Genomic DNA, 14,117 nt, shown 5'->3' with positions numbered 1-14,117 from the left:
GAACTTTCATTTTTTTGATCTTCAGTAAGAATAGTTCAACTTCAGTCAGACAAGGAGAAGTGAATCCAGAAAAATACTTGTTTCACATTTTTGCCTCAGTGTGACCAGGATATTCAGGCATTCTGACATAATCACAGTCAGCATTCAATTTGATATTGAAGGAACTTTGCCCTCATTTTGAAGCTACCAGAGTCTTTGCTCTTAAAATAGAGAGTTTGCTTTACCCAAGTCCTTTTTCTGCAATTACCTCAGCAACTCCAAAGATACCAGGAAACAGATTCCCATGTCAAAGCTGAAATCTGTGTACACTTCCCAGAGCATCTGTTTTGTAACACAAACCAGTTCTCACAAAAAAGCTGCATTTCCTGGTTGCATAGCCATTGTAAACTTTCCAGATATTTCACTTCTCCTACCCTTTCCTCACCTGTGTGCACAGCACAAAAATACTGTATTTCAACAAGAAATCTCTTAAGCATTCCTTGCTTCATGTGTGTAATTCAAGGTATTTCGACTGGTGTTTTTTTGTTAAAAAGCTTAGGTTCATAAAGGCTGAATTCTTCAAAAATCTTCAGTGTTAGAGCACAAAATTCTATTCAGTCATTTTGGATGTGCCCTTCTTCATATGAAAACTAAAATAAAAGGGTCACTAATAATAAATATTGAGCAGCCAGCCTGAAAGGGGATACACAGAAATAAGAGGAAAATGTATTTAACTGAACATTGCCTGAACCAGGGCTTATCCATGGGCTTCTCTGTTCTCTTAGAATCCAGACCGTTAGGTACTGGATTCCACAGAGATCACAAGACAAAAATAATGTTCTCATCTTTCACAGCATTGTCATTTGACTTCTTTTCAGAGAAGATGTAACCTGGACTCTGGTTCCCTCAAATGTGTGTGTGTACATTGACATGCACTTGTGAGCATGGACAAGCATGGCAGTGGGTGGCAGCTCCTGCTCTGTGGGAGAAAGTTCTGCTCACCTTCCTGCTCCTGGGGATGGTGGATAATCCCCACCCTTTTTGTTGATATTTAAAGAGTCATGAAGGAACTCACAACAAAGATTATTTTTTTCAGTTGAGTAAGAGGAGACTTAGTATGTGGCCACTAGGTCATACTGTCTCCTGGACAATGAAAATCATTCTTTCTCACCTCTAATGGGGTAAAGTAGGCCTGCAGTCCAGCAGGAGCCTTTTGTTCAGTACATAATGTGGAGCTTCTTAAACATTAATAATGGGTCATTCTTTTTGCTCTTGTATTTCCATGCCAGTTGGTAACATCATCTGCTAATGGTGAACATTAAATGCTTATAAAACTATAAAGGGATCATTTCTTATCGCTGATTTGTGTGACTCAAAGACATTGATGACAATCAAGGTATTTTACATACTTTATTGGTAATGAAAATATTCCTCAAAGACATGAATCTGCTTACAACTTTCTTAGCTCCATCAGAAAGGAAAAGAAGGTCTTCACTATCTTCCTAGTGGTTCAATAGATTGAATATTTACCTCAGGCCTAATATAAATTATTTGTCAATAGAATTACTTTATTAAAGTTTAGGGCTTGACATGCCTCAAAGATCACTGGGAACTGGAGTAAGCAGCCTGCAGGATCTGTAGGACCCACTGGTCACTACTGCAGCAACTTCTGCAACATTTCTGTGTCACAGGGAAAGAGAGATGCTTTCAAACAAACTTGTCCAGACTCAGAGGGGTAACAGAATTTGGGAGGAAGGGTGTGCTACTGCAGGACACCCAAGATAAGAAGAAAACAAAGCCAGCTCAGCACAGCTCAGCAATAATACAATAGTAAACACTTATAGTAATAACCACAATAGTAAAAACCATCAGGCTGCCCAGGATAAGAAGCCAGCTCAGCACAAGTCAGCAACAGTGGAGTATTAAACACTGAATATATACTAGATAAGGGGAGTATATCAAGATTAACAACATATAAATAGTGGTCATCATTTCTGCTTGTTGTTCTGACATTGTGGATTTACCTAGCACTCATCTTTGCACAAGTATTTAAATAAACAATCACCTTGGCACTGTGTGTGATTGTCTTACTGCACACAGGGTAATGCATACTGATTTTTAGAACAGCATACCCACTAAGAAGTTAATTATGTCACCAGAAGTAGTAACATTCTCTTAAAAACTGCTTTATGTTCTTATGGAGTAGATGAAATGAAACAGAAGAGTAATGAATAGCCTCAAGAAGACTTTGAAGAAAAAAAAAATGTAGAATTGTAAAAACACTTAACAAATAATACTTCAGAAACCCTGACCTTGAATTATAAAATACAGTAGTATTACATTCAATGCATGTATCAAAATTAGAAGAATTCACAAAAAAGTGTATTCTGCATCTTGAACATCAGTTTTTCTGTTTGCATCGTTGCATTAGATTCAAGGCACAATTTTATAGGTTTGCTTTGGTTTTGTTTTTATAATTAAAAAAAGAATACAAAAAATACACTACTAATAAAGTGTGAAAAATAAGATTAAATCTGGTATACTTCAATGTCCATTATCAGGCATCTTCTGGGCATGGACCAGAAATTAGTATAACATTGTCCACTCCAATTTCTCCAGTTTTACCCTTCCCACGTTCTGATTCAAAAGTGACCTGTCATAAGAAGAGATATGTATTAAGGGTGAAAATGTAGTTTATTCAACCATTTAGCAACTCCTAATTAGTTATATTGCTATAAATAAAGAATATTTTATTACAACACAGGACTTAATTACTTGAATCTTTGCCATTTTTAAAGCTTTTGTGCATTATTTGAACTAGATTAAAATCCTCTGCACAGATTAACAATACCAGATGGATTACTTTAATAAGATTATTTACTTTTATTGTAAAAAAATGCAAATTGAGTGAAATCCTCTTATAATAATGCAGTTTTATCACAGCATGTGATGTTCATGCTTTTCATTTATTCAAGACATTACAATTGCTCATTTTTGATCTATTTGGATCCTCAGGTTTTGTGTGCATATTCTATATATATTTACACACTCTTGTATGTATTGAGTATAGTATGTATACTATATATAAAGAAGAGGGTTGTTTTTATGAATAGGATGTCTGGGTTTTTTATTTTATATTCTGATTCTCATTTATTTAAGGGCTTTTCTGCATCATTCCAGCTGTGCAAAGGACCTTGAAAAGGGCTTGCATTTCCTTTACATTCACTATATTCAATTATACAGTAGAAGCCTTTACACAGCACTGAAAATGTTCCATCACACAAATGGAAAACAGGCCCCAGAATTTTGAGGAGGAACTGGCTGAAGTCCTGTTAGAGGCAGTTTCTGGCATACATCAGTGCACAGTGTTCCCTGTTGGTACTCCCTGCTCCTATGGTGATGGGCCCCCTTTGATTATACATGATGTCTCCTTTTGCTGGAATGGTCTGGTTTAGTGTGGTTGGAGAGCAACTTCTTCTATGCAATGAAAAATTTTCATTTTTCTAGGCACATATGTAGGCTTCTGTTGTGTGAGATATTAAGGGCAGATTTTGATTACTTTTGTTAATTTATTATGTTATGCAGTATTTTTACAAAATGACAGAATTACTGGCATCAGTATTCTAACCAATTAGGATGATTCAGTTCTGAAATTACAATCAGGTGATAACTTTAATGCCCCCTAAAATACGGGCTCCTGTTTCCCATTTCAGATAAGCCTTTTGGTTGCTGATGCCTATAAAACATTTAGTGGAACACTTGAGAATTAGGAAATCAAATCAGCATGTTGGTTATGGTAATTGGCTAATAAATCGTGTTATACTTACACTGTTGGTTGTTTCAGCCCCCTGAAATATCTCTATTTTTCCAGTTCTCCACTTTTCATCTTTTCCTTTGTTCTCTTCCCAGACAGGAGGAGATTTTTTGTTTGCCAGGAACACTCGAAGCTTTCCCACTTTCTCACCAGCAAGCCGATAACTGAAAATCAGGCAGTAGCTGCTCTTTGGTTTGAGGTCAGTGAGGAGAAGTTTTAAACGCCCCATATCATTCTTGTGCCCCACAAAGCCTGGAACTGCCATGTAGTAGCCATCACCTTGTAAAAAGAAAATAATTAAAAAAAATATCTTTAATGCACTTGTGTTATTTATTAGCAATTTGAATACATTTGCTAAGAAAATAAGGGGAAGCTGAAAGTAGTTTACTTGAATAATTTAAAATCACATTGGAGAAAAGCAGCAGGAAGTGTACTTAGCAAGGAATAAACTTGTAGGGTTGGAAGTCAGATCAGTTTACAGAGGAGATGAGTTCATATTTCACTGGTAATTACAGTCATTCTTCCTTGCACTATCTTTTGAAGGCAAAACCATCTGTTTTCCAAATGCAAGTCTGAAACAGGCTGCTGTGCCTCTGTGGTCACATTATTTCAGTACTTGAGCTAGCTCAATATTCTCTCCACTGTCCTCTGCGTTAATGACAAATTCACAAGGGAACTGACAGCTTATTTCCCAAGTCCTGGAAGACCAATGAAGTAACAGACACACACAAAATCTTAAAGGAATAAAACATCTGGGGCCATAAATGAAGTCACAATCAGCATATGTAAGTTCAGGGAGACAGGATAAGGCCAGGGTAAGGTTTTCCTGGAAGTGACAGCACAGGGAGGGGATTTAGGGAATTATGTGGAGCAGGAGAGGAAGGATTAGTGAAGACTAACATGGAAAGGCTCTTAAAGAAGAGGAAGAAAATGTGTGTGTGGTAACTGTAAGCAGCCTTCAGGATCTGTAGGATCCACTGGTCACTCCTGCAGCAACTTCTGCAACATTTCTGTGTCACAGGGAAAGAGAGATGCTTTCAAACAAACTCGTCCAGCCCCACCTTTTCATGTGCACCCACTCAGCAGTCCCACATTGCTCTCAGGGAGCTCTTTCTCAGGTTTCAGCATTTGTACCTATTCATGTATTGGTTGTTCTTCAATAGGCCCCTTGCCCTTGGCTTATTCTGAGTTTGTCTTGCAGAGTTTGAGATTTCTGAGCAGCTATCCCAGTGATATTTAAGGCACGTGGCCACATTGCCACATCCATCTAAATGACAGATGTGTGATTAAATGTCCTACCAATCTTGGAGAGACACAACAAGTAGTTAATAAGGTTTCCATTGCCTTGTAGTTTGTAATTCTGAACAGTTATGTTCTAATAATTTTTCTTACATTTTGATTTATTTTTCTTGAAATATATTGCTGATTCATATTTTCTATTGGACATTTCAAAGAAACAATATCCACTCCTATCATCCTCTGCCTCTTTTCTTTTATTATAAAGATAACTCACTGATAGAAAAGAAAAATCCTGGATTCAGTTTCCCCTCCCCCCTTTTTTTGGAGGGGGTAGTCCATCAAATCAAAGCCTATCTAGATGGCAGATATCTGAATACCTCTATCTCGATCAGCAGGATTCCAGTCAAAGTCATCATCAGCATCTTGTTTCCAGTCACAAACTCCTCGACTGAAGCTGCAATCAACTGAAAAGAAAATTGGCAGAGATAATAGGAGCATTTAGGAGCATATCCTAAGTACTGTTAAAAGACTTTGTTCTTTATTCATACAGTTATTAATGAACAGATCATTCTAAAATTATAATCTGAATTCAGAAAGTGTTGACCAAGATGCAACTGCAAAAAATCAAAATATTATGTAGTAATTATTTCTTTACCTCAGTGTCTTTTTACCCACACCTGCACATGAGTTTATATGCTGTGACTTCTGTTTATCAATGGCCTGCAAATCCCCAAGTATAGGTGGAGCTGTTAGTGTGGAACTCGAGCATCAGGAATTGTTTGAGATCTGCCATCTTTAGAGCTCTCCATTCTCCATTTGTTACACTGCTGTAGCTGCAATCAGCTCAAGTTCCAGTTCTATCCTTTGAGAGGAACTGGCCTCCCATGAGAAGAATCCCTTACATCAGCACCTGATAATCCAACTACATGGAGCTGGGAATAGCCCAGATCAGCTGACCTTTAGAGCAGCCTGAAAAGGGCGTCAGCCAGAGCACACCACGGCCTTCATGACTGTGCAGATGAAAAGCATCACACACACAAAGGGACACTGTGCAATGCAAGCATGACAGATCAGATTAAGAGTAATGCATCAGCCTCTGAATTTCCTCAGAAAGAAGTATCCTTCTTGTTATTTTAATGTATTTTATCATGAGACAGAGACATGCAGTACATGGCATTTAGAGAGCTTTGTTGTCTAAATCCATTGTTTCTGAGACTACTGCTTTCTAAATTGGAAAAAAATGTCAACCAGCACATCTGTCTATTTTGTTTGTTTAAGATTATTGTGTGCTATGCAACATGTTTTCATTTTATAGACAATGGAAGCTACTTTATTTTTTCATGACTATGAAATTATTCAAGTGAAATTCAGTTGCAAGTCAAATTCTAATGTGGGGAAACTTTCTATGCATGGGTTATAAACAGTAAAATATGCTTGGAAAAGGACACGTTGGAACTGGTAGCATAGTTTGGCCAGATACTGTCTCTAACATGCTCACAAAATCTTTGGTTTATGTTAAAGGCTTTTAAACTAGTTCTGACTTGGCTAACACAGGTTGTCACAAAAAGATAGAATACACAGGAAAATAAATACTGTATGATAAAAGTAAGCCACCTTCTTGCTCTGGTCTCGACACTGGAATTTTCCTCTGTGCCAGGTGAGGGCCAAAGGCAGCTGCTTCTTTTACCTTGGGAGCTAGGGAAAACAACTTGTCAAGTACTGAGTCTACACAGGAACAGAAAATGGAACTTTATTCCTTTGCACCAGCTGACATAATTTATTTAAATAAGTCAATATATGTATTTTCCACTCTACCACCAAACCCATATTCCTAACAGCAATTAGATACTCTGAATTAAAAAAAAAAAAATTGCTTAAATTGCTGTTTTCCACAGCACTGAGCTTTCTAACCCATAAGCACTGGAGCTACAGCTCCATTAAATTACAGATTCACAAGGTCATAAAATGGTGATCTGTCCTTAGAGGCCTGATCTGCTTTCTTGCTATAATGATCAAATGAAACTGAACTCTGCCAGACAGCAGAGACAGTGACAGTGAATTGGCAGCAGTTTGCCAACAGCAGCCTCAACAAATGGATAATGTCAGAGAGTTTGTAAAAGTTAGGGCATCAAAGGCCCACAGATCTGCAATCAGGGCAGTGATAGCTGGTGCTGACTGGAAGAATTGGTAAAGCAGCACCAAAGAATGTTAGGGGTGTTCTCTAAGACACTGGCCTGAAAGAGGCATTATTTCTCAGCCTCAGAGACCAAGGGAAATCCTCTCCTGTCTGCTGAGATAGAAGATTCCATATTCTTGTTTGTGCTAAATAATTTCTAGATTACTACAAGTCTTTTAAAATTCTATTATTAAGTTTGTTTTAAGTGATTAATAGTTAAGTGTACTCACTAAAAAACAATCATAAATCTCAACTTCTTTATGCATACCCTGTGTAAGTAATAAATCACACATGAGATAAGGGAAGGATCTGCTTGCACTGGTGTTCTATCATTTGCAAACACATAAGCAGGTGGTACCTGTGATATATTCATGACCACCTATGAAAACAGGAGGAGTTTAAAAGTGCCATTTTAGAGGAGTGAGGGAGAAGCCTTTGGATTACTGCTTACAGAATGTATTAGGGGAAAGCCTGAAACAACTGAAGTTAATTTTTCAGCCCCATCCCATGGGCAACTGTGCTAAGAAAAGCTATGAAAATTACTCTTCCCTAATCAGCATTGCATCATATATTCATATGCCAAATATTTTAAAAGTCATTATTTTCACATGGATGCACATTTGTTCAGAGGGGAGGTTTGTTTCCCATGAGTTTGACTGAGCTAGGGCTTTCCATTTAAATACTCCAATATGCTCACACATACTCAGTTTTAAGAATATACTCAGAAGTGACTGCAATCCAGAGCCTCCTAGCACCATAAAGACTATGCCATCCACTTAACCTTTCTTCTCCTTCAAAACTGTCAAAAATTGCTCTGTGTACACCAGTGACAACACACAGTAACAAAGAGGCCCAGAGGCACTTCCAGAAGTGCTGAATTGGAGAAGATTCATGCAATCTTATGAGCTTTCTGATGAATTGCCAGGAGCGTGTCATCTCTTGTTGTCCTTGCAGCTTCCCCCTAACCTAGCCCATTGCTTAGATCACCTGGATAATATTCATACTTAAGGCAAGGACTAATATACATCTTTCTCCAAATTAATTTTTGTTTACATATACACATTTAGAAATAGGCACATCCAGATTGGTGTTAAATTTACTCTCAAGCCATAAACTTGGCCTTGTACTTGGTGAAAGAGGCTCAGGCTGTGAAAACTTTTGCCAAAATGAAGACAGCTATTAAAATATGATCAGTTCTGGAAAGAGTGGAGTGATTTAACAGAGGACAACTGCTGCCAGAATGATTTATTTGTTAAGTTATTGAATTACACTTGAATTCACTTGAGAGAGATACGTGCAGGTGTAGCCATGTGCTATGAAGCGAAGAACTGTTATGGATAGAAGAAGAGTCCAGTTTTGTTTCCAAATCTATTTTTGTTTTCAGTCAGGCATTACAATCAGGCTTTGCACTCGCTGAAAGATATCAGCTGCATATTATGAGAAACTGCAAGCTTCAGCTTACAGAAAGGTTTCAAATAAACCTTACTGCTTGGAAAGTGACGCTATTTATATCAGATCATCCTCATGCACAGCCAGGATGCAAAGTTTACTCCCTCATAAGTAATAGGCAGGAGTCATAATTAATCTTTTTAGCTCTTCTGCTATCAAGTGGTCTTGTGGAAAGGCAGGTCTCCTCTCATGGTCCCTAAGAACAAGATCTCACCAACAAAAGCACACATATGTCCCACTCTAGGCGCAGCAGAGTCCATCCTTCTTTCTGTACTGCAGATGCCCTCACATCAACTTATACGCAGCAACAGCTGATATGTAATCTCTACATACAAACCCCTTCATATCATGGTGACACTTGTTCTTAACCCCTGATGTCATCAAACCCATTAAAAACATCAAAACCCAGAAAAACAGAGTGGGCACTATAAAAAATAATCAAGCAGAATAAAAGATGTAGTAAATTTAAGATGAGCTTCCTATATGTATATGGTGTACCACTAGGCTGGACTCACAAGAATATCCCATTTCTCTGCTACCACATCCTGCTCTGAAAGAATTACATTTGCCAGTAATTTGACATGTATAGCTATGAACTAAGCTGCGGTCTGAGCATTAATAGCTCACAGAGTGGTATAATTACCAGAAAAGAATGAGAGCAAACATCATGATTAACTGAGGGAATTCTCTTGTTCAGCATCAAGACCTGTGAAGCCATAAGGGAAACAGTTCACTTTTAGTATTGCCAAATACTAATCCCTCTTTATCATTCTTGATGCTACCAAAGGAAGTGTCTCTGTATAATAAATGGTGGATACATGACACTACAGGAGCTCTAAGCATGATGTGAATTTCATAAACTGATGAAGTACAGAATATAGAATTTAGTTGCAGTTGGCAATATCATTCTCAATTACCAATGACAGCCAAAAAGCAATAAAATGTTAGAAACTGTCAGAATTAAGGTTGTACTTAATTATTTCAGTGGAGTTTGAGTGTATCATCTCTGCAATCCTTGCTTATATAACCAAGTACTTGGCCCAGCTCTCTGTGTCTTCTCCCATATGCAGAAAGGGCACTTCTCATGTAATAAAGAGCTTTCCAATGTTATGTCTACTCTCATTTTTATGATTAAGTATTTGATAATAATGAATAAATAATGATGAATATTCACATCAATAAATAATTAGTCTATCAATAAATAAATACTCTTATTTATTAAACTGCACCTTTCACAAGAGGACAGGTCCTTTCTTCACCCTGGACAAGGCAAGAATCCCATGGAAAATAGTAATTTGAAGTAATTTCAAACTGTATCATAAGATACAGAAATATAAGAAAAAAAAAATCTAAGTTTTCATTGATCACCTTAATTTTGACTTTTCTTACATGTTGTGGGCTTCATTTTGCTGTCTTTAACTATTGTGTGGGTTTTTAAAAAAAATTGGTAAATACCAATTCTCACGAAGGTCCACTATTTTGGTAGTTGGGCCCATTTTAATAATTTCCATGTTGATATATTTCCCTTTTTTTTACAATATTTTTCTATGGCTCCCTATGTATTTATCATGTAGTATAAATACTATGATAAAATAATAAATCAATTTAAAGAGACTTTTCTATTTTTTCTAATTAACTACTCTTCCTGGAAGACAAACAATACCAATATTAATAATACAAAAGGCAGATGCTATGTGAATACTCGAGGGGATTATATGGAGGAATTTAATGTTGTCGTGAAGGAATCTGCTGAATAGACATCAGCAAAGAAAGGAAAAAAAAGTACAAATTTATGAGCTGTAAATTTGAGCTAATGATCTTCTCTGAAGGATCACACAATATCATTAAAATTGAAAGTGTTTTTAAAGCCAAATGTTAAAGCAATTAAGCGCCTGAATCATGACTGAATTTTTATGATAACAAGGATGAAGTACAGCACATGGAAATTTAAAAGGAAGGAAAACACACTTAAGTAATGTAGCCTTAAATGAAAATGGCACAATGCTTTAAGTTCTTGAATCACAGCTGGTGTTAAACAAGAAAGCCACAGATAATACAGAGTTCACAAACTTAATGAAACTACATCTTGGGCATGCTGCTATCTTCACATGAAGCAGCACACCAACTTTCTGCCAGAATCCCCTAGCAAAATAAAAATCTCTCTAACAAATTCAGCATTTTAATCTCTGAGATCTATAAGGGAAAATTCTGGCCAGGCCAGATGTGAGGAGTTTAAAATTATCCTTCCTTTAAAAAATATATACTTATCTCTCCTTCCAGGTTAAATATCAATAAAGTGAATGTTAATTTTATTTTCTCATTTTTATTATTACAATTTTAATGGCTGTGGGATAGTATTTATTATTTTTCTATATTTTGGAAAGAGCAAATGTAATGAATGAAATATTGACAGTGTGTGTTCTTCATTGTAATTGTTTTTTTCAGTACCTTGAAGAATGTTTGACTGAGACAATTGTATTAAAAACCAGTTATAATAATAGAATTGCTTGGGTTGGATGGGACCTTAAAGATCATCGAATTCTAATATGCTGTGCAACTTCTTGCTGTGTTTTTCAAAGTCTTCAAACATATTTTCAAAAGCATTAACTAGAACCTAACCATCCTATGACTCTATGATTCATTTTCTACAAGTAAATTCTGATAAAGCGTCTGCAATGTTTTGTGATGATTTTTTACTGTTTAGACATATTTACATTGAAGCCAGACATTTTAAAAAACAAACTTACAAAAGACATCCCCTCTAAGGCTTCGCTCATCAATTTGATTTTCAAAATCTTCCTTCTCCTCTTCATCTGACTCTTCAGCCTCCTCTTCTGCAGCAGCTGCAATTTCTTTCTCTTCCTCACTGTAGCTCCCACCACGATCAATAGCACCTTCATAGTCCAGCAACTGCAAGTGGGTCTCAGAAGGTGGGGTCACAGCTGCTTCTGGGATTGCATTCTTGATTGTTTCATGCTTTTTCACATTGCGTTTTTGTGCAAGAAGTTTCTTAATTGTGTCCTTAGCTGTTCCAGGGCTTCTTTCAATTTCCTTCACTGACTTTTCAGGGATAACTAGAACCAAGAAGAAAATAGAAAATATTCATCTAAGGAATCATCCAGCAATGACAATGTTTTTAAATGGGGCTGTGGTGTCCTTTACAAGGTCCAGAGAGTCTCAGAATTAAATTCTCTACTATGAGATGTAAGTTCAGTTCTGCACAGAACTGAACACATGTGCACATGTTCAGCTCTGCACTACTGACAGCTGTGAGTTGCAGTGAAAAGACCAAAGCAACCCTCAGTAATGATCTCTTTGGTCTGTGTAACAAAGGAGTAACACAGGCCATAGAGCCCCTTACTTAAATTACTTTTACACTGGAGCTCGGGCAAAAAAACCCAAAAATCTTTCTTCAATTTTTGGACTAAAATTGTCCATGGAGATGGGATCCCCTCCACAACAACTGCAGCCTAATAATAATGAGCATTTCTCTTGCCTGTCTTTTGTGAACTTCTCTGGTCTAATTTCCCTTCCATGGCAGGCTGAAAGCTACTGAAATGAGGATATTTTGAGACAACATACATCAAGCTCCTCCATCATACTTCTTTTAGCTCTTTTTTAATTATAAGGGATAAACACCAAAATTCAGAGGAGAATCCAAACACGCCAAATTGTTACCATAATGCAATCCTAAGATGGACTAGAATATAAATGCAACATTTGCTGAGAATTTACCATTTTATGACTCCTCTTGGATGTGAAATACTGTATCTTATAGTTTTGAATAAAGTGGTGTTATTTTAATTATTCTGGAATTATCCTTTTGGATACTACTATCAAATGTTGTGCACAATCATGTAATAAACGACTGACAGTTTGAGTCTTTTATGTGAACTACCTAGAAAACAATGAAAGCTGAGCAGTTCCAGTGTGCTATAAAAAAGCTCTTTCAAGAGAAACTATTTTCATCAGTGGATCAGAATAGTGCTTCCCACCTTTGATTCTCAATCAGTATTGATGCTGCAGTGCCTACAGTCTTTTAGGATTAAAAATGATGGTGGAAGACAGCTATTTTTATTTCCCTCTAATGATTATATTATCAGGGCAAGAATACATTCCTATTTTGCTCCTCACTATATATTTATGAAAATTTTATAGTAGTACTTTGAGACAGATAGACTGGACTTGGTATCTTGGGTAGTCTGCCTCCATGAAAAGAGGCACACTATTTTCTCTGTGCCTCTTTTCATGGAGACACAGCAGAAGAAAAACACCAGTAAATAAAATAGAACTGCAGTCTAGTAGGAAAAGAGGAAGGTTCCCTGAATTTATATTCACTTCTGGAAAATACAATCCTATCACTGTGAATTTGTCACATTTTATTTAAGGCAAGTGCAGCTACATGCTATTTAGTATGTCAGGAAAGAATCAGACTCTTGGTGTGCTCACTGTAGCATTTAGGTGTTTTTGAGATTGCTGTTGAAGTAAACAGATGCCAATAAAATCAAAGTCAAACTTGAGGATTTGTTCTTCCTTCTTTTGGATAAAACTTACAGGCTTGCTTGTCAAGTACTTGCAGATAAGCTCTTTACTAATACTCCAGTAAGTATCCTCTGGAGGATGATGCCATGAAGGATTTAAGGTTCCCTAGGTCTAAACTCAGAATTCAGCAATAAAAATTAACAGGAAAGCTTAATTCCAAACAAATTTCCTCTTGACTGTCAGTAACAAGAAACTTTTAACAGAGAGGTTATGGGAATTTTCAAGGCTACAGGACTGACTGCTCAGCAAACCTGAACATCTGCTTTTAGTTTCTGCTTTGAAGTTTCCTCCTGAAATGGAAAATTCTTACAGTTCAACATAATACCCTCTGTGGTGTCAGAAAACCAATCTCCTTGTGTGTGCAAAATTTAGCAGAGTGGAAAATCAACTGACAGGAGTGACAAAAATAGGGGGATGAAAAGGTATAAATTCCCTTGTGCCTGCAGATTCCAATTTGCTGCTGCACTATGAAAATCTCCATGCTTGTGGAGACAGAGACTCTAGACACTAAACATTATTTTAGGACACAGCACTAATCTCCTTTCAACATTATATCTTTAGAGTAGCCAGAGGTGTAGATTTTAGGCTTTTTATATCTAGCCATAAATTGCAGGAGGACTAATGCAATGCAATGATACACCACCTTAAATTCAGTCTGTTCCTTTGAATCCATGGCCTGTGGATTTGCCTGAATGAGCAGCTCACCTTCTCTGGTGCTCTGGGGGCTACACCTAAGGCAGTGATTTTTCAGGACGCTTTGCCTCAAAATATGTAGAAAAATGCTGACATGTTTATATTTATGTTGGTCACAAACATTTGTGCACTTATCTGTCTATGTGACTGCGGAGAATTTTGGAGAAAGTGCAAATAAATTTTTTTTTGTATTTTTGAGCATTCCATCTCAGTTCAGCTCTTCCT

General features: G+C 36.9%; 1 protein-coding gene across 1 annotated transcript in view; it reads right to left on the bottom strand.

Annotated features, from left to right (window-relative positions):
* Positions 1-2,536: 2,536 nt before the first annotated feature.
* EGFL6 (EGF like domain multiple 6) overlaps positions 2,537-14,117 on the bottom strand; it is a 28,658-nt gene continuing 17,077 nt past the window's right edge. Inside the window, exons 8-12 of the mRNA XM_058045579.1 lie at positions 11,405-11,731; positions 6,647-6,727; positions 5,410-5,496; positions 3,807-4,072; positions 2,537-2,632 (exon numbers count right to left, since the gene is read on the bottom strand). Of these exons, the coding sequence (XP_057901562.1) occupies positions 2,537-2,632; positions 3,807-4,072; positions 5,410-5,496; positions 6,647-6,727; positions 11,405-11,731 (857 nt within the window). The remainder of the gene's footprint in view (positions 2,633-3,806; positions 4,073-5,409; positions 5,497-6,646; positions 6,728-11,404; positions 11,732-14,117) is intronic.

This window comes from Melospiza georgiana, chromosome 2, assembly GCF_028018845.1.
Source record: "Melospiza georgiana isolate bMelGeo1 chromosome 2, bMelGeo1.pri, whole genome shotgun sequence".
Taxonomy (NCBI): domain Eukaryota; kingdom Metazoa; phylum Chordata; class Aves; order Passeriformes; family Passerellidae; genus Melospiza; species Melospiza georgiana.
The sequence above is the reverse complement of the archived record's forward strand: the minus strand, read 5'-3'. Positions and strand labels throughout refer to the sequence as shown.